Below are 20,685 nucleotides of genomic sequence, written 5' to 3'. Positions count from 1 at the left end.
CAGTTAAGAACAAATTATTATTTAATAGAGGTGGGGGATCCTGCTTCTGGATACAACAGGCTGGAGTACGCCTGTCGGCCTTGAACTTCATGGCTTCAATGAAAGGGGGCAGTCGTTCTACTCTGGATAGTACAGACGATTTGCATTATGGCAATATGAATGACAACTATATAGGGTCCTATGTATTTACAGTCAGGCAGGCAGGCAGGCAGGCAGGCAACAGTCTAGGCTAGAGGGGTCCTGAATTCCACACGCGTGTGTGCGCTCAGCTGCAAGCATGGCAGATCTTCAGATGAGGCTTCTTCGGCAGAAAATCCAGAAAAGAAGCGAAAAGAACAAAGAGCGAAAACTACTCAAGAAACAGAAACAAGAGGAAGATAATGGTAACTGTTTTTCGAGTATTGTAATCGTTGTCTACAAGTTGTATTGACACTCGCGCTAGCCAACCTCGAAGCAAGGCTAGGTAGCTATATGTCTGATGCGTGGTTTTGCGGGGTTATTTATTTTATATGTAACCTTTTTAACGATTGATGTCTCTCGGAAATCACATATCATTTTAGTTGATACACGTAGCTAAATCGTCTATTGTAATAACGTGATCCATTCCGTTAGCTTGTTTCTAGTTAAGCTGGCTAACGTTACTGTTTATTTTGGTAGCTAGCTAACCTTAGCCATTAGCCAGTGAAACAAATCCTAGGTCATTTCTGAACATTGTTATGAATGACAGGTTTTGATACATAGAGCTCTTTCCACTATTGATATCTTAGTTATGTAAATTAATAAGCCAAGTAGATTACTTAGATCACATTGATTGTGTGTAATATAGCCAAATAAGCCAATATTGGCCTAAAGCCCAAATGGAAGGAAGTGTGTTTTTTTTTACACGTTGGAATTAGAATTCATGGTAGAGAATGAGAACTGACGGGCTTCGAGCGTCAACGGCGCTTCAAATTAGATGTCAAATCTATTTGTCTTGCATCTACGCCAAGTAATGCGGATAAACTGGCAGAAGACTGCATTGTTACAACTGGAATTGTAACATGTGTAGTAAAGTGTATATTTACGGTGCGTTCACAAATGCACTCTGGCTCTCTTTTCCGATTTAAGAGCATTCATCTGAGTGTGCCATGGCGCAGAATAACGGACACGCAGACAAGACCAGGCACACGCGTGCACCATCGCTCGCATGTTGATTTTGTCTAGAGGCGATAAGGATGTGCAGATTGAAATATCAGAACGAACTCTGAACCACTTATATTAATTTGGGGACATGTCGAAACTGATGAAACATTCATGGACATTTAGCTAGCTTGCTTTTGCTAGTTTATTTGTCCTGGGGTATAAATATTTGGTTGTTATTTTACCTGAAATGCACAAGGTCCTCTACTCTGACAACTAATCCACAGATAAAAGGGTAAACCTAGTTGTTAGTTTCTAGTAATCTTTCCTCCTTAGGTCTTCTTTGGACTTTATATGGCAGTTGGCAACAAACTGTAAGGTGCATTACCACCACTACCTGGAGTGTGGACCTCAGTTCAGCTTTCAATCACCCACGTGGGTATATGTGCCTAAAAAACAGTTTGCTTCATAAATAGAACCAAGTTCGATTTTAGCACCTGGCTATGCAGATACGTGAGCAGTTTAGATGAAATGATTGAATAACATGTATGTGTACATTTATTTAGCAACACAAATAGTGTGGTCAAGGTGAGGAATTCACATATGTGCAACACATGTTGAATATGACTAGGGTCAGTAGACATTGGCAAAAAAAAGCTATTCAATTGTTGCCAACAGCAGTTAGTCACCAACGTCCTAAATAACACTAAAACAGCCCAACCAGCTCTGCTAGGGTGAGTAAAATGGTCAGAGTGAGGTGTTCTCTCATTTGTGTCTGGGAGTAGCTAGCCAACTTTAGCCAGTTAGTTTGGGTGCTTGACTGCCATTGTGAGTGTTGCTCAGAGTGCACACTGGATGTTCTGGCGGAGTAGGGTTGATATGACCGTTCTGACCTCACAACGACAGTCAAGCACCCAAGCTAACTGGCTAAAGTTAGCTAGCTTGCCATCTACTTCCAGACATTTATTTACCTTTATTTAAGACATAAATGAGAGACCACCTCATTGACCATTTTTCTCGCCCTGGCAGAGCTGGTTAGGCTGTTTTTGTGTTATCTAGAGCTTTGGTGACTGTAACTATGCTGTTGGCAACAAGTAAATTACGTTTTTTTGCACACGTTTACTGATACCAGTCATATTCAATGAATGTTGCGTGTTCGTAAATGAATCAGTTATTCTGCACTCTGAAATCGGATATAGATAGCCAGAGTGAATTTACGAACGCACCCGTAGAAAGAACGAGACTAGCCAAATGCTTTATAAACTGCTAGGGTGTATTAGCTATGACTCTCCTCGCGTTCGTGGGCCAACATAACAGGAGGTAGGTACAGTGGCTACCGTAGGTAGGAGTCAAAAGGAACACCGAACAATCATTTACAAGGGGTACATAGCAAACATAAATTCAACTGTTTATTATGCCCTACATCATCTTCACGGAGTCTTGCCCTGCTACCGAATGGACAAGTGTAGCAGTGATTTTTATAACTAACCTAAGATGGACCGGAGCCTGTTTCCAAATGGGAGCAAATAGTCATAGTGGGCAGAAAAGGCAAGGAGGTGGGCAGAGCCAAAGCACGCGCTAGTGGGATCCTATTGGCACATTTTATCATTCATTTGCATATTTACGTTAGAGAACGCCTACGCTGTGAAATGCGAGTGTGCAATCACTAAATTCGCCGTTGCGATATTTAGAATGATTGCAATTTGTTTGAAACTTTGGCAAAGGTTAAAGTCTACAAAATGCAGTCATTTTGGAAACCGAACTGTATGGCGATCAAATGTTTCATTGGTGTGGAAATGAGCAGAATGTTGGCCAAAATCCATCTCGCTTCATCTTCTCCCGCTGCCGGCAACTGGGCTTCCTCTCATCACCATATTTGGTAGTGGGTGGAAATGCCAACCGAATGCTTTACATTTATACACCCGGGGAAATATCTGGCTCATTGTTATATCTGTGAGTGTAGTGTTTGTAATGCAAGATGGCGGGAGAGCCTGTCTCTCGTCAGAGATCGCGTTTATTTTGGGAGATTGCAAAGTATGACATTTTCATTCAATACAGGGTAAATATGTTTCAGGTGATAATAAAACGTGTTTCACTTTTTCCTAATTGTCATAAACACTCGTCACTACCATCACAATAAACCAAAATAGCCAAATACTGTCTGAAAGTGAATTGATTATCAATTGCGGTATGTTTCCTGAAACAAATGCCAAATTCACACTTACTGTACACTGTTTTAACAGTTGCCGCCGACCATATTTTTCAGTGACAACGTGTTTGTGGCATCTGTCTTCCGTTTGCACCGGTGTTCGGAGACGCATATAGCTAATTAGCACAGGTAGTCCATTCTCTTACATATTTTTCCCGTAAGCGTGCTATAATATGGAAATATCCCCGTGCGGGAACCCTAACTCTATAAAGGTGTGTATCAATTTAACCTTTTTGTTTTTTGAAAATGATTTATCGCCGATAACATGCATGTTAATGCTCAGACCGAGCGTCGCACCTCTTGGCAAAACTCCCCTACAGAAGATGCCTTCATCCAATGACTGTTAGGTAATGGAACCGAGTCATTGTCAAGGGGCTAGCTTGTAGTAGTGCTTGCTCGCTAGCTAGTCAATGTTACTAGTTGAATGATGGCCTCCTTTGCCTGGTTGATGTGATTTGTATTTATTTTTTATTCTGCGTATTCACAGATGACGCGAACAGACTTCCAGAGGAGCGTTGTGATGAAACGAGTCATGGGGCCACAGCAATTTCAAAGTCGCAGAATGCCAAATCCACAAAGAAGCCACAAATACAGAAGAATGTGTCTGCAAAGGTGGACACAGAAAAAAAATCTGTCAAGATGAAAAGGAAGCTCAAAACTGCTGATTTGCCAGGTAATGTTACTATTCAGTCGTTTCTTAATTGTTGTGGCTAGGATTTGAGATTCTAATATTATGCACCTTTCAAGAAGGCTGGGGTAAATGGCTAAGTGTTTGTTTCCCAATTCATTTCATGTTTTCCTTGTCAAAGTATTTTTCTATGGTTCTAACGTAGGTGTGAAAAAAGCCAAGAAGGACGAGGCAGATGATGATGAGGATGAGGATATGGAGGAGGAGAGGGGGTTGACTGTGACTGGGGAGGATGCTGATCAGGGCACAGACAAACCCACACAGCCTCTTGAAGGGACAGTGACTGGAGAGGAGGAGGATGAAGAGGGAAGTGAAGATGGGGGGGAAGGAGAGAAGCTTGGGGATGATGAGGAGGAGGAAGATGGACCAGAGCTCCCAACTGGCTTGACAGGTATTCAATGTTCAATGACATAGACATAGGTCAACCAGAGGCCTTTACACTACAAAATGTTAGCCTTGTCAACTGTGAATGTTATCTGTAGCGGTAATTTCTCAGTATTAGATATGGGCCATGAACTATTTACAATTTAGCCTCTGCAAGCATACACATATGTATTTTATCCATGACCTGCTTGGTAACCATGGTCTTTTACTTTAGGATGGGGGTGGGGGCCACAAATAAACTGAATTGATCATGAGGGACTACAGTTGCTCGCAAGTCTGCGTAACCATATGTGCACCCCACCACCACGTTGTGAGCAAACCATTTTAGCAGCCCACCTCTTAACAGTGGAGATAGATTAATAATATATATAGTTTTAAAGGAAGTGCAATTCTGCACATTTTGCCATGGGGCAGAGCAAAGATATTACAATTGTATTACTAATTTCATGCAGTTCTCGTTTTGCCATGGGGTGGAGAGAAATGTTTGCAGTTTATGACCTACAAAATCTGTGGGTAATTTGAACATGATTACTAAGTTTAGATAGCTCCAGGTAAATGTTGCAATTCTTCAATTCTTCTTCTGTAAATAGCACTGCTGGGGGATTTTTAAAAAGTCTCAATCAATAATATCATAACACCAGCAAAATATTTTCTTTAATTTACAATCTGTAGAAAGTACGAGAATAGAAAGGTTCAGAACTTTGTAACAGCACAGTTGAAAAATATATGTCAAATAGAAATCAACTGGATGGTGTTCAGAGATAGATGGGAGGGGTTGAGTGGAGCTGAAGGGTGGGACTAAAAATAACAAGACAACGAATGTAAAATATACTGTCCGTAAAATGTGTATAGTATCTATAAGCTTGAAGTAGAAGCCTAAGTGTTGATTTATTAAATCAATCATACATTTTAGAATAAGGCTGTAACCTAACAACATGTGGGAAAAGTCAAGGGCTTCTGAATACTTAGATATTTACAAAAAATATATATGGTGGATTGGAAATGTTTGACATTTACATTAATGGAAGCCACAATATATCTGCAATATTAAAGCTGATCTTACTTCCAACAGTAAGTTGAGACCCTGACCCTGTAAGTTGAGACCCTTTTTGGGGGGAGGGGGGTCTACTTGCTGTGCTAGACTAGAGCCCTTCTATGCCAAAACCCATGCAGGTTTGAACTCTGTTTTCTGTTTCCCAGGTGCGTTTGAGGACACATCGTTTGCCTCTTTAGCCTCTCTGGTGAGTGAGAACACTCTGAAGGCTGTGAAGGAGATGGGCTTTGACCACATGACCGAGATCCAACACAAAAGCATCCGCCCCCTACTGGAGGGAAGGTAAGCCTAATAATTAGCCAGAATTTCCACCTGTTAATTGTCCTCTACAAGGTTGACTGACACTAGGCTCTGTAAAATCCTTCTAAGACTCGGGGCATGGCTGTCATGACATTTTGTCAGCCCATCATTGTAATGCAAATGACTGCTGTTCTCCTAGTGATTGACCGTTTAATTAACATGAACATGTTTAGCATCAATAAAATCAATTATTTCATTATGATCTGCCTATAAACGTGTGAATGTCTTAGAAATCAAAACATGGGCTGAAGGATTCGACTCTGTGCTTCCTGCGGGGGGGGGGGTGGACAGGGACAATTGCGGCTCTGCTGGTGTGGCAAATCAATGGGAGATGGAATTAAAAAGAAAACGAGAAGGGCTACAATGATCAAAAGCCAACCAGGTAGGCTGCTATTTAGGCTGTAATCTGAATGGAGTTGTGTGTATGAACATAAACTCACTCATGTACACACATACATTCATGCTAAACGCATCACAACCGTTGCTACCAGACCTATTATAAACTGGGTGGTTTGAGCCCTGATTTCTGATTGGCTGAAAGCCATGGTATATCAGACAGTATACCAGGGGTAGGACAAATCATTTAGTTTTACTGCTCTAATCACGTTGGTAACCAGTTTATAACAGCAATAAGGCTCCTCGGGGGTTTGTGGTATATGGCCAATATACCACGGCTAAGGGCTGTGTCCAGACACTCCACGTTGCACAAAAGAACATCCCGTAGCTGTGGTATATTGGCCATATAAAGGTGAAATAAATAAATAAAAATATACCACACCTCCTCGGGCGTTATTGCTTAATTCTATTCTACTGGCATCTACTGTGTTTGTATTATCATTTCTTATTGTTACATTGTTGAAGGATTCTGCAAGTAAGCGTTTCGTTGGACGATCTATACCATGCGTATCCTGGATGTACCACTAATACAACTTGAACCTAACTGTAGGACGGTGAGGAGCGCACTTAGCCTCAATTAGCTAGCTTCTCTCGGTTTGATGCAGTCAAGACGGGTAATATGTAACCGGATGGGATGATAAATAACTAGCAAGAAGTTAAGTCGTTGCGGTCTCTCCCTCCTTGCCTGCTCTGAGCTTCCCGTGTCTTACCTACACATTCACACACACGACCTCCGCTCCCAAGTAGCCTACAGCTGCTCGCTCTGTGCCTCTCTCTCCCTTTGTCCATAGCTCCAGTTTAATAAATCAGCCAAACAATTGGCTTTTCTGTTGCTTCCTTCACTCGGAACAGACCGGGTCCGTAAGGGGACAGGTTTGGTTGTCCTTTAGGTTATTTCGGTGCGGATTTTAAATATATGCATATTGGGTCCGGTGCTTTCCCGTGAACATTTTGAAACAGGGCCTCTAAACCCCATTACCATTTGTCCTCATTCATGTTATTCCAATTCAATCATGAAGTTAGAGAGCGATTTAGAGGGCTAATGGAGCACTGAGAACCAGGCCATTAGCGAGGGCCGTTAGCAAGTTTGGTAGGCTACCCATCAATGCCATTTATTTGCGCAGATTTGGATGAGATTACTGTGACCAACAGAATAACTGCTTTCATGACTTGTGACTGCTGGTGTGGCGATAATATGGTCGCCGCGACAGCCCTATCCAGGACCACCAAAAGTTGCCAAATGGCATCCTAGAATCAGCCCTATAGGACTGATAATAAACTGAGTAATGTTGCTTGATCGATGACGTCCTTTGCGCTTTTGAATTTTGCTAGAGATATCCTGGCTGCTGCGAAGACTGGCAGTGGTAAAACCCTGGCCTTCCTCATCCCCTCCATCGAGCTCATCTACAAACTCAAATTCATGCCCAGGAACGGTAAGATTAGTAAAGATAAATATGTTGCCCCACAGCTAGTCTTTTTTAGCTCTGCTAACATCAAAGGTATAGAGTCTAGACCTGGCCAAAGACTCAACCCTGCTTCCCCACTATCCCCAGGTACGGGCGTGGTGATCCTGTCCCCAACGCGCGAGTTGGCCATGCAGACGTATGGCGTGATGAAAGAGCTGATGACCCACCACGTGCACACCTTTGGCCTGATCATGGGCGGCAGCAACCGCACGGCCGAGGCCCAGAGGCTGGCCAACGGTGTCAACATCATCGTGGCCACACCCGGCAGACTGCTGGACCACCTGCAGGTAATGATGATGATGAGAACAGTACATTTATGAAAATCCTTTTCATACATTTCTGTCCGTGGGGACCAGGGTAATTTTGACAAAGGATTAGATTGTATAACTTTCCGGTGTAGGTTACTTATTTTACAGAAGGATTTTTGCATTTAGTCCTGGCTCTCATTTGTTTCTCTCCACCCCCTTGCTCTCTGTAGAATACTGCCGGCTTCATGTATAAGAACCTCCAGTGTCTAATCATTGACGAAGCTGACCGTATCCTGGAGGTCGGCTTCGAGGAGGAACTGAAACAGATCATCAAACTCCTGCCGAGTATGTACCCACACCATGGCCATGACCAACCTTGCATATGCCGTACCATGGAGTTTGATGTTGCTATTTGTCTTGTGTGTGTGTGTATGTCGAACTCCCCGTGTCTAACATCGTGCGTTGCTCCTCAGAGCGGAGGCAGACCATGCTGTTCTCGGCCACCCAGACCCGTAAGGTGGAGGACCTGGCCCGTATCTCCCTGAAGAAGGAGCCCCTCTACGTGGGCGTGGACGACAACAAGGACAACGCCACCGTGGACGGCCTGGAACAGGTAAACAAAACGACTCGCTGCTGCAGAGTGTGACTATAATAAGTTCAGTGCTTTGCCTTCAGTTGCCCCAAGACATTAACGGAAAGTAGCAAAGCTTTAATGTTTGTTTTTTTGTTAGTGGTCTTGACAGTTGGTTATGGAGAGCCGAAATTCAAATTCAGACAGGCCGTTCAGCGAGGTTTGGCCTGTAGTGGCTCTGTCCTTTCCTGTAGTGGCTCTGTCCTTTCCTGTAGTGGCTCTGTCCTTTCCTGTAGTGGCTCTGTCCTTTCCTGTAGTGGCTCTGTCCTTTCCTGTAGTGGCTCTGTCCTTTCCTGTAGTGGCTCTGTCCTTTCCTGTAGTGGCTGCTAGATAGAAGTGGGGTGGTTTGAGACCCTGCCATGTCTCCACCACGGAAAGGTTATAGTTCAACCTCACACATCAATTACAATATGCACTTGACAGGTATGTGATTCTCTGCTTTTCTCTGGTGCATCAGGGATACGTGGTCTGATGTGTAAACATTGTCTTGGTTGCCAGGGCTACGTGGTGTGTCCGTCTGAGAAGCGCTTCATGCTGCTCTTCACCTTCCTGAAGAAGAACCGCAAGAAGAAGCTGATGGTGTTCTTCTCCTCCTGCATGTCGGTCAAGTTCCACTACGAGCTGCTCAACTACATCGACCTGCCCGTCATGGCCATCCACGTGAGTTGTCACCTTTCAGTCTAGCAGAACAAAAAAATGGGTTTCTCTAGGAAAGGTTCAAATAGTACCTCCCCGTTTCTGACTGTTCGTGTGTTTTAGTGTCGGCTGAAACTGACCTGGCTCACTTTATTAGCTTGCTTCGGGAAGTTATTTGGAGCCCTTTGAGTCAGAGACACTCAACCCATATACATCACTGGTGATTAATTACGCCTGCTCTAAAATATGATTAATCTCAGTGTCTCTAACAACAATGTAGTTCCAAGGCAAGCAACAGATTGCAGGCTACACTCTGTGTCAGTAGTCTTCGGATGATTATCTGGCTCAATTTGAGTTCTGCTACATTGATCCCCAGTCTGCCCCCACAAGGCATTCTCTCTCTCATGGGTCTGCTGTGGAGACAACTGGTACATCCACACTTGGGTCTTAAGGCCTTGTACCACTATAACACATCTTATGATATGACCAGATCTTGCGCTGTAGGATTTAACACGAACATGTAGTGTAAAATTCTGTGTGCTTCATCAGTGGCTTTTTATCCTATGTGGTAATGCTGTCTGTGGCTGACGTCTAATCAACCGTTTTTCTTTGATCTCTCAGGGGAAGCAGAAGCAGACCAAGCGTACCACCACCTTCTTCCAGTTCTGTAACGCCGACTCTGGCATCCTGCTGTGTACAGACGTGGCGGCCAGAGGCCTGGACATCCCCGAGGTGGACTGGATCGTACAGTATGACCCCCCAGATGACCCCAAGGTACCTACGTTTGAGACGCACTTATTATGGATCTTTGCCGCTATTGAGTAATAATCCCTGGTCTATAAGCATCTCCAGCCAATGCCTCAGTGAAGCATTAACGTTTGTTTCCCTCATTCTTCCCTCTTCCTTATCCTAGGAATACATCCACAGGGTGGGCAGAACGGCTCGCGGGATCAACGGCATAGGCCACGCCCTCCTGATCCTAAGGCCAGAGGAGCTGGGCTTCCTGCGCTTCCTCAAACAGGCCAAGGTAAGACCCGAACCCAACCATTTTTAACCTTAACCCAACCATCTCTAACCCTAACCCAACCATCTCTAACCTTGCCTCAACCCAGCTCTTAACAGCAAAACAAGAAAAAAATGCGGCTGATTAGCCATCTTTCAGCAGTGGTGAATTATGTTTTGAAAAGGAAATGTCACATTTTGTTTCCCTCCTGCCTCAGGTTCCTTTGAGTGAGTTTGAATTCTCTTGGGCGAAGATCTCCGATATCCAGGGTCAGGTAAGACATGCGTCCACGTTTATTTCTGCATGTGAACCAGAGCTAAATGACGTAACGTCTGTGATATAGTGGACTACAGCGGCTAATTAATTGACATGGTCAAATGATAGACATCCTGCTATGAACAGGAGTTAGCTTCTGTGACTTTAGGGCAATTATCTGACAAGCCTCAAAATCCCACTGACAAATTCACACAAAGGTCTTCACATTTTGTTCTTTGAAGTTGGAGAAATTGATTGAGAAGAACTACTACCTGCACAAGTCGGCCCAGGAGGCCTACAAGTCCTACGTGCGGGCGTACGACTCTCATTCGCTCAAAGCGATCTACAGCGTCAACACGCTCAACCTCCCCATGGTGGCGCTCTCCTTCGGCTTCAAAGTGGCTCCCTACGTCGACCTCAGTATCCTTTTTCCTGCCACGACAACCTAAGCGTACTTTCACCGATGTCGTTCAAAGTGTTTCGTCGCCTTGGTTTATCTATTTGTGGTCGTGACTTTTGTAAACTTATCCCATCTGTTTATGATTTTAAAAGAATGATACATAGTAATTATAGTGTACTTATTTATCATTACCTAATTGGTCGGTTCAGTACAGTGTTTCCTTTAACCCAGCACTCTGCTCCAGACGTCCACAGCAAAGGAGGACTGAAGATGACGAAGAGGGGTGGGGGCGGCGGCTTCGGCTACCAGAAGGGCAAGCCCGCTCACAAAGCCAAGATCTTCAAGCACGTCAACAAAGGCAAGGGGGACAAGAGGCAATTCTCTCGCTAGCCTGCGGTCCTTGGGGGACACTACAAAATGGCTTCCTGACCTGGACTCACTCTCTATCTAGAGACCGATCTATTAGCCTGTACTGGGCATCGTGTCTCGCTCCCTATTTGTGTGTGATAGACCAGTCTGGCCTGTTGGGTCGTCACTAGTTACCACAGCCACAAAGACATAAACCTCGCTTATTTATTTTCTTAAAATCAGATTTTAAATCTAACCTTAACCACACTGCTAACCTTATGCCTAACCTTTAAATTAAGACTAATAGCAAATTTTTGTATTCATTCATTTTTACAATATAGCCAATTTTGACTTTGTTGCTGTGGTAACTAGTGACAACTAGTCTTTTGTAAGGGGTTCAATTGTTTTGCTCCAATGTCTCAGCCTGTCTTTCTCTGAACAGGTATTTTGTATTTGTAGTGGGCTCATACCGCTCATACTGTTCTGAGGACAGCCCTTGCATTCCTTTCCTCACAGCAGATGTGGATTTTTACTGTGGATTCTCTTTGATATGAGTATGCAGAACTATACATTGATTTGCATTGTTTTCCTCAACTGGCCAATTAAAAAAAAGAAATATAACACCCACACTGTTGGCAAACCCTTCCCATTTGTTTACGTTTTTTATTTATGGAGCCCTTTCAGTTACAGGCACAATGTATTAACACAGGACTAAGTTTTAGTGCACTTGTGACCTTCAATAATTACAGGTAAGGTATTGCAACCAATTTCCATAACAAAGGTAATGGCACACTGTTTTCTGAATTTCAGTAACAGATCACAGCATTGAAGAGCTGGTCCTGCCTGCTGAGCAAATGGTGGTAGTGACAGGGGAGTTCCACATGGGGGCGGTGTATTCAAGCACTGGTGTGATGTACAGGTACCTGCCAAAATAATGACAACGCTTCAGTAAATGAGGGATACAAGGTATTGAAAGCAGGTTTTTCCACTGGTGTGGTTCCTGAGTTAAGTAAGCATTTAACATCCCATCATGCTTAGGGTCAAACGTGTGAGTAATATAAGATAACGGTTGCATTGGAACGCTCGCACGTCGCATTCATCAACCAATGGTTGCGTGCCACATCGACTGCTGTCGGGCACCAGGTTGCTATAACGTGGTAAGCTGATACATAAATGACCTATCCGTTGATTGAAAGTTCTGGCGCGCGTCGGCAATGTCTGAGCAGAGGAGCGCGGCCATTAGGGGCGAGGGCATAAGCCATAACTGGTTCCTGTTTCATTACATTTGTCTGACTTTTACCCTCCCGTCTCCCTCTTATAGTTGCCCTTGTCACATGATGGTTTGCCTTCATCAATGTCATAAACCATCAAATCACTCCTGTTTTGATGCAACGGTGTTACATCCATGATACAGTGAGCCTGTGGCATACATGTTTTATATTATACCTACAATGTAACGACTTGCAAGTCAGACTGAGTTTCCATTGACAATAGTAGTTGTTGGGCGTGAACCTTACTGTAAATAGTATGTCCATTGGGGAGTGCTTAGGAAGACTGCATGCTATGTAAAGCCTTTATAAATTGTAATTTTCTTTAAAGTGGGAACAATAAGGAAATGTTGCAATAGGCCTACTACTGTTGGGTGCTACTGGTCTGTGCAGTTAAGATTACAGTACCACGAGGGAAGCCGTTGGGCAGGAAGCATCCTGTTCTAATAGTGCACACTCTCTCCCTCATGCAGCTGCCAGCCAAATCATGAGACGCAAGTTCAGCCTGTCACTATCTGGCATACGAGGCTTACCAAAAATGTATGCAGAGCGGAATCTATGTCTCATATGGACACGGTTCAGGCATCTGTTTTGATTCGTTTTCCTAAGTTTCATGCCGTAATTCTTTCATACTGGCAAAGACGTGTATGGACCAACTATCTTCAGCCATTACGATACCACTCACTAAGTTCAGCTCATGCCCACTCAAAAGATTGAAGAACATTGTGTCATTTGAATGTTTGAGAAATGCGTATAAGGAAGAGTTGAGAGGTAGTATTACAAGTAAGACCTTCTAACAACTGTCATTGTACAATACTATACCTGGGTCAAATACATAACTGTATTGCAATATTTTTTTTTGTTTGCCTGGCACAGTATCATTTCCAATCTCCCAAAATTTGCAAACGCCAAGCATGATCGTGTTATTTAGCTAATTAAAGTAGTCGGCTGTTCCACAATGAGATGAGTAAAGTTCCTCGTCCTTTTGTGACAGTTTTGTTCCCAGGCCTCTTTTTGTGACAGGTGGCATATCTGCAGTTGCTGCACCAGTTCTGCAGAGGCAGCCAATGGAAAACAACCACACTGTCACTACTAAGGAGCCACAGCCCAGCAGCTCCATTAGCTTTTACCCATCTGTTCCAGTCAGTTGTCCCCAGATTGAGCAACACAACTTTGACTTGCGACTGAAGTAATGTTTTCACTCAACAGATTTTAGAGCGGTTCCCATGTCAATATGGGCAGCACAATGAGTTGAAATCCCTGGCAGCCGCCTTCTAAACAAAGCAGTAGACACTTTACACATCGGCTTGCATTGTATGTCACACTCTCCTGACGTGGCCTTTGACACTGACCACACATTTGTCTATAGCTTGAGACAACTTTTCCTTTTTAATGTGATTTAGGACAGTGTTAAGGACCCTATCAGGTAGGTCAGTCTCATAATGAGATTCTGTTGACCATTTCAAATCGTTGACCGGTTGGTTGTATGACAACCGAATGATGTATCTCTTGGTGCTGCTGTAGATGGTGCTGTGAAGTCCAGATGAAGATGGGGGTTTGGAGCTGGAGGGCAGGGTTGACCTCCATAGAAGGCTTTGTTGGGGTCAAGTCCCACCCCCCAACGGCCTCCTCTTACACTCTTGTCATGTGAAAGTACCATTATCTAATGGGGGTGGTCCTGAGTGGAAACCCTCGTACACAAAAGCACTGTACTCGTAGGGCTGACACAATTACTGTACAACCATGTAACCAATGTTTATGGATGAAGACTGTAAAATTGTATAAAACATTTTGTGGGGCAAGAACAGCTGACTGAAGACGGGACAGCCAGGCGTTCGTGTGGTTGAGTCTGTTTCTGCACTGCTGTAACATGGACTCTACGGTAACATGGGCTCTACAATGTGGAGAAACGTTGTTTTGTTCCTTGCTAAAACAAGCACGGTGTTGTAAGTCTTTGGTTGCCTAGACAATGACCCCTCCCCCTGCAGCAGAAGCACATGCAGTCAGGAGTGGAGGAGAGAAGGAAATGCGCATCTTGAATTTTTGTTAACGGTTATTATAATGACCGCAGTCATTTAGATGACCATTAACCGTCACCCAAAATTCCAGGACCGTTACAGCCCTATTGTACTGACATGTTTTTATTTCATATCTAATGTCAGGGAGAGCATTTGGGTCTTCTCAGAAATGACCGGTTGGCTGTCTTCTGCCAGATGAGCACACTGAAGAGGGAGGACTTTTGCACAACGCGACCAGTTCGAGGACGGCTGAACGTTTAACATAAGAAACAATTGGTACTCTACAACCGCAGTGCACAAGCAACCTCTTAAATCTGAGTGCATTTCACTTTCAAACCATTTAATGATAAGCAGCTATCTGTTCACTCTTTCATGATTTGACTCATAAAAGGCAGACAAAACCACACTACAGGTTCCCATATAATGTTAACGAACGCTGTATTTCGTTTCGCAGTACCACATTTCTGGGGTCCAGGTGTGCTGGTTTTAACTCCACAGTACCTTTATCAACAATTTCGTTTTTTTATTGCAAAACAAGACCCAGGACCCGTAGGTGATGCACATCTACGTGTGTCCGCTGATGAGATGAGAAATCAAGCAACTTGTAAGAATAAGCAATACAGTATTGTTTGGTAATTAATTGCACCCAAATAGTATAGCAAAAAAAAATGTATGCCCAGTTTTATTATTATGTTTTAAAATATAAAACAAATCGATACAGTTGCTTCTGGTTGTCTCAGTCGTCATTCGTACTTGCACTGGTAAACCACTCGTTTAAAACCACACGAGTAGTATCCAACCCCAGCCCAAAAGCCCTCTCCCACCCGCCATGGGCCAGATGGAAACCATCAATGTTTCCACACAAACACACCCAGTCATGCACTCTCTCTCCAAGGCATCCTGAGACAATTGCCACTCCGAAGTACATATGAAAAACACGACTAAGACTTCCATCTCATTTGTTTTAGAGGACATTGCTACCCCTCTAAGTTAACACACACACACAAAACAAAATGCTTTTAAACTGTTTTGATTTGAGGATTGTGTTTTTGGAGCTTCTGGTTCAAAGGTTTACACATATGCACCATGGCGTAATGAGAACCTTCTCGGGGCCCCTCCAACCAGCCACTCCTCTGGGATTAAATTGTTGATATCACTGACTAGGCATGAGGGGACAGCCCAGACGGAATAGACACACGCCAGCTGCAGGAGAGAAAACATCACTTCGAATCACTAACACACACACTAGCCTCAAGCCTCAATTGGCTCAGTCATCCCCCTCCTCTCCCCTGTAACTATTCCCCAGGTCGTTGCTGCAAATGATAATGTGTTCTCAGTCAACTTACCTGGTAAAATAACGGTAAAAAAAAAGAAAAAAAAGCCAGCCCCGATTGATATTTGATACTGTGATACAATTAGTTTGCCATGCTCTCAATTACTCAAATCAAATTTTATTGGTCACATACACGTGTTTAGCAGATGTTATTGCAGGTGTAGTAAAATGCTTGTGTTTCTAGCTCCGACAGTGCAGCAATATCCAATAAGTAATATTCTTAATTTCACAACATAAGTATCAAAAGTACAAGTAAAATCATTTAAAAATTCCTTGTATTAAGCAAAGCAGACAGCTTCTTGATATGCCACACCTGTCAGGTGGATGGATTATCTTGGCAAAGGAGAAATGCTCACTAACAGGATGTAAACAAATTTGTGCACAACTTTTTAGAGAAATAAGCTTTTTGTGCATATGGAACATTTCTGGAATGATTTATTTCAGCTCATGAAACATGGGACCAACACTTTACATGTTGCGTTTATGTTTTTGTTCAGTGTGGTTTCTGTGGGAGTAGTTACTGGGAGAACAGTGAATCTACTCAGCTAAGCCCAGATGGGATATAGGGGGGGGGGGGGCACCAGGCCATCTTTTATTGCCCCAAGTTTCCTGAGCCTTGAAGTGTAGTCTAATCCGTTCCAATAGTATCTGGCCTTAATGGCCATATACTTTTATAATCTCCACCGGGCAGAGCCAGAAGAGGACTGCTGACCCCTCAGCTTGATTTCTCTCTAGATTTCTTCCTACGTTCCTGCCTTTCTCAAGAGTTTTTCCTAGCCACTGTGCTTCTAGATCTGTATTGCTTGCTGTTTGGTGTTTTATGCTGGGTTTCTGTATAAGCACTTTGTGACATCTGCGGATGCTATAAGGGCTCTAAAAATACATTTGATTTGATTAACAGCTGTCCTCGTTTGTTTTGATGGTGAGTTGAAATAAAGACATACAATAGGTTGATGGGAGAACAAATAACCTTTATTACATCCCAAAAATAATGTACAGTCTTTAGGGGGGCCTATACAGTTTGTCAGGGCATAGGGTAGATCAAACAAAAACAGTCATGCTTGAAAGTGAGGTTGACATACTGATATGTTATAGGGCATCCCGGTTAAATACATTTGCAACCCCAAGTTCCAATCAAGGTCAAGCAGCAGAGAAGATGCTCATGCAAAGTTTAAGAAGTAATATGTACCCAAAAAAATTGTATTTTGTCGTCACTTTTTTTTACAGGACTAGAGAGCATTGTCGGGCAGGTGGCAGCTACAGTTGATAGGGCAATGGAGACGGTCAGCGATTCATGGTGGTCTGTCGTCGGAGTGGGTTGGGGACAGATACACTGTATCAGCTGTCCTGTCCTCAGTAACAACAGGACAGCGCAGGGGCAGTCAAGGAGGAGCAACAAGAAGTCGGGTAGGTAAGACGCACACAAAAAAGTAACACACCCAAGCTGAATATGCAGACAGGGAATAAGTCCCTTTCAGTATGGCTAGTCTTCCGTGCTGCGTTCAATAACGGTATCTTCTCCACAAACTGACGCTCCACTGTGCAGGTAGAGTATCCAGCATTCTAGCCAATATGGAATTGCCAAGTGTCCATGTCACCTGCAATACTTCCGTATTAGGGCCAGGAGTCAGGACACTTCATTCTCAAGTGACATATGCACTGAAAAGCTGCATGTGTCAATCAACAATTGGCAATTAGGATTGTCATGGATTAACAACATCATCTTGTCATTTGAGTGAACTATAGCCCTATTCGGTCGGGATTAGTTTTACTGGGAAGGTCGGGTAACGGAATTTCGTGCACGAGCACAAAACACCACATCCGTAATTTTTGTCATTTTAATTTGGTTATTATTCCAGCCCCAAAAACATACTGTTTTTCGGCAAACTCCCAGGTCCTCTGCTAATACATCCCATGCGAATCGACACCTCTGTGTTTTGAGAGATATTACAGTTTAACAGGTGCGGCACACAGTTTGGTTAAGAACATGGGGAACAAATTGATGCTTAAAACAAAGTGCTATGCACGTAGCCCACAGATGAATGATCTGTTTTGTCATATATCATCTTTCCCAGTGCCTATTTCTCTTTAAACGGATGATATTGTGCCAATGAATTGATCAATTGTCAAATATGTCAGTTAATTAAATGTCTGCATACAGTTCATGGTTCTTATTGATATTATTTAGACTTTTTTTTTAACTGAAAGCCAATATTAGGCAATCCCGAGACAAATTTAAATATCTTCACGCCTAGGACAGCGTCCAGGCTTCGTCATAACGATCAATATTGAATGAGAAAAACAAAGAATGACAGGGGGCAGTTTGGTAAAACTAATCCGGTCCGGATCGACCTGCTGGGGGTAATAATTACATAACCAGTTCTATAGTAATACCAGTCCCGTGCGAATAGGGCTTATGACTCGTGTATGTTTTTGAAGGGCACACTGTAAAAAAAAAAGGCCAGCATAGAAGCTCTAGTTTAGGAGGGAAACTTAAGTGATAATCATCTTTGGCTGCCGCCACTTAAACCAGCCTGATCACCCTAACCCCCTACCATCTGTTCTAGGGATAGAGCTCTCTGTTTCCATGGCAACCCAGTACCCCTCTTCCCTTAATGGGTTGTGGGCTCTTTTGTGTGCCCCACCATGCACAATTGCAACTGTAACCCGACCATATTTGGTTTGTGCGTACGTGCGTGCGTGCCTGCGTGCGCAAGGTGACGATGCAAAGGGACCTGGACTGAAATAGGAGAATCATCAACCGCCCTGCTGACTACCACCAACGCCCCCATCCCCCCTCACAAAGCCCGCCCAGGCACACACCCATCCCCCTTAATACCCAACAGCCCGCCATCGCAATGTGTGTCGTCCCCCCCTTGACCCAATACACTAAGCTGAGGTGCTCCTAGGCGGGAATCTGTTGCCTTATCCCCCGAGCAGTGGTGCGTGCACGATTGCAGGGCAGTGAGGACACATGTTCCCATTTGAACACATCCGATTGTATCCTAAAGTTTTTTTTTACCTTAGAAGAGCCCTGCAAAACAAACTGTACTGTTCCATTCATAACCATGCAACAACCAGAGAGAAAATACATATGTCAAAAAGAAGATTGGACTAAACTATACATGTAAAATAACCTCCCCAAAATAACAACTTCAGTGCAGGAGGGCAGATTGCATTTCTATGCCATTGCCTTAAGCAACTGTTCCTCCCAACCATTGTGTTTTACATATGTTAATTTGCCACACATGGATGACCTGTTTTAAGGTCCTACTCCAGTCTCCTTTTTAGCTCATTTATCACCTGATTTACTTAACAACAGCACATCTCAATAGGTCGTCCATGTATCCTCATGACATGGCACAAGTGGGGGGGGGGGGCTTTCTATTTTTTCTCTATTGATCCTCAAGCAAGGGGGAGGCTTTCCTCTTTTTTCTCTATTGCTCCTCAAGCAAGGGGGAGGCTTTCCTATTTTTTCTCTATTGCTCCTCAAGCAAGGGGGAGGCTTTCCTATTTTTTCTCTATTGCTCCTCAAGCAAGGGGGAGGCTTTCCTATTTTTTCTCTATTGCTCCTCAAGCAAGGGGGAGGCTGATGACAGAGGGAACCATCGGACCAACTCCTTGTAAGGCCTACTTCATGAAGTTTGCACTTGTGTCCCAAAATGTTTGTTGTTCAAAACATATTTGTTTAGCCTTAAGTATGTGTACATTACTGTATTTATATGTGGGGAATTGTTTTTCAACAGGAAAAGTTAAAAAAAATAGCTGGAGTGTGTCTTTAAGAGTCCATTTGCTTCAATCAGTTATAAACCAAATGCAGCTCTTTGAAACTGAACTCCGAGGTACTACGGTAGACTACGTTGACCCACAAACACAGGCACCTGGCTTCACTTCCTCATAGCACTAGGAATGAAAGAGTAATTATGCTGGGAAAGTTGAATGCTGAACTTAATTACTGTAGGATGTTCAGTGATGGAACTGCAAAGCAACGCTAATTGAAAGCAACGCTAATAGGTGTGCTGGAACGCTAATAGGTGTGCTGTCAACACAGCCTTTTTATTGTCCTCAAATAGGCAAATGATTTTCACAGCCCATCATCACAACATCAAAGAACAACACAGCAAACAGACATGATCAAAAACACATGGACGGTAGTTGCAAGCATGAGTCAGCGGTACACTCTGTGTGGTGATGGTGAAGGGCACCACAAAGCTTTTGCTGAATCATGCCTTGCCGCTCTGACATGTAACTCATTCTTCCAAAGAATTAGTTACACAAGGCAAACACAAAAAGTTGTAATTGATTATATTCATATCATTATTCAACCGGAACTCCACCTAAAGCGTGTTTGTTTCGGACCGGAGACCTGAACCATGCATGCCAAACACCGGTGGTGGGTGGCATCATATTTGGAGAGGATGGGCTTGTGGTAATGGCTGGAGCGGAATAAGTGGAATGATATCAAATACATCAAAAACATGGTTTGATGCCATTCCATCCGCGCTCCGTTCCAGCAATTATTATGAGCCATTCTCCCCTCAGCAGCCTCCAAATCTGGACTGGACACAGTAGCGTCAAGTGTATGTCCATTATTGCTGAATCTGTACGTGTAAGGAGTCTCGCTAACCATTGATATTGCACAACAGTTGATCCAACGTCTTGCAAATTGTATGGTATAACGTCAGCTAGTGTGTTGGTATGGAGATCACCTCAAGAATGTGAGGGGCACATTACATCCAGCAGGGGAGTGTGCCAGGCTCTAATAATTCAACTGCCTCAAAGCACCACAGCATGACTAAGGGCTTGGACAGAGAAAGGCTATAGAGTTGCTGTGCTGAGGGGAGTGTAGTGCAATTCCAATTCCACAGATGTGTTGCCCAGTGACTAAAACAGGTTTAGAGCACCTTTTCTTGAGAAAATGGCAGGGGT

The 20,685-nt window shown here is 43.6% G+C and overlaps 1 protein-coding gene across 1 annotated transcript; it reads left to right on the top strand.

Moving 5' to 3' along the window:
• The first annotated feature begins 217 nt into the window (after nucleotides 1-217).
• Nucleotides 218-11,782, top strand: LOC129821386 (ATP-dependent RNA helicase DDX18-like). Its single transcript, XM_055879014.1, has 14 exons — nucleotides 218-383; nucleotides 3,816-4,001; nucleotides 4,162-4,407; nucleotides 5,601-5,736; nucleotides 7,483-7,583; nucleotides 7,704-7,903; nucleotides 8,095-8,209; nucleotides 8,338-8,477; nucleotides 8,994-9,155; nucleotides 9,753-9,905; nucleotides 10,045-10,158; nucleotides 10,352-10,408; nucleotides 10,632-10,809; nucleotides 11,034-11,782. Exons 1-14 carry the CDS (start codon nucleotides 278-280, stop codon nucleotides 11,177-11,179), a joined length of 2,040 nt encoding a protein of 679 aa, XP_055734989.1. The 5' UTR covers nucleotides 218-277; the 3' UTR covers nucleotides 11,180-11,782.
• Nucleotides 11,783-20,685: the final 8,903 nt, after the last annotated feature.

The sequence above is a fragment of the Salvelinus fontinalis genome, chromosome 23 (assembly GCF_029448725.1).
Source record: "Salvelinus fontinalis isolate EN_2023a chromosome 23, ASM2944872v1, whole genome shotgun sequence".
Classification (NCBI taxonomy): Eukaryota; Metazoa; Chordata; class Actinopteri; order Salmoniformes; family Salmonidae; genus Salvelinus; species Salvelinus fontinalis.
Note: the sequence above shows the minus strand (reverse complement) of the source record. Positions and strands in the feature narration are given on the sequence as shown.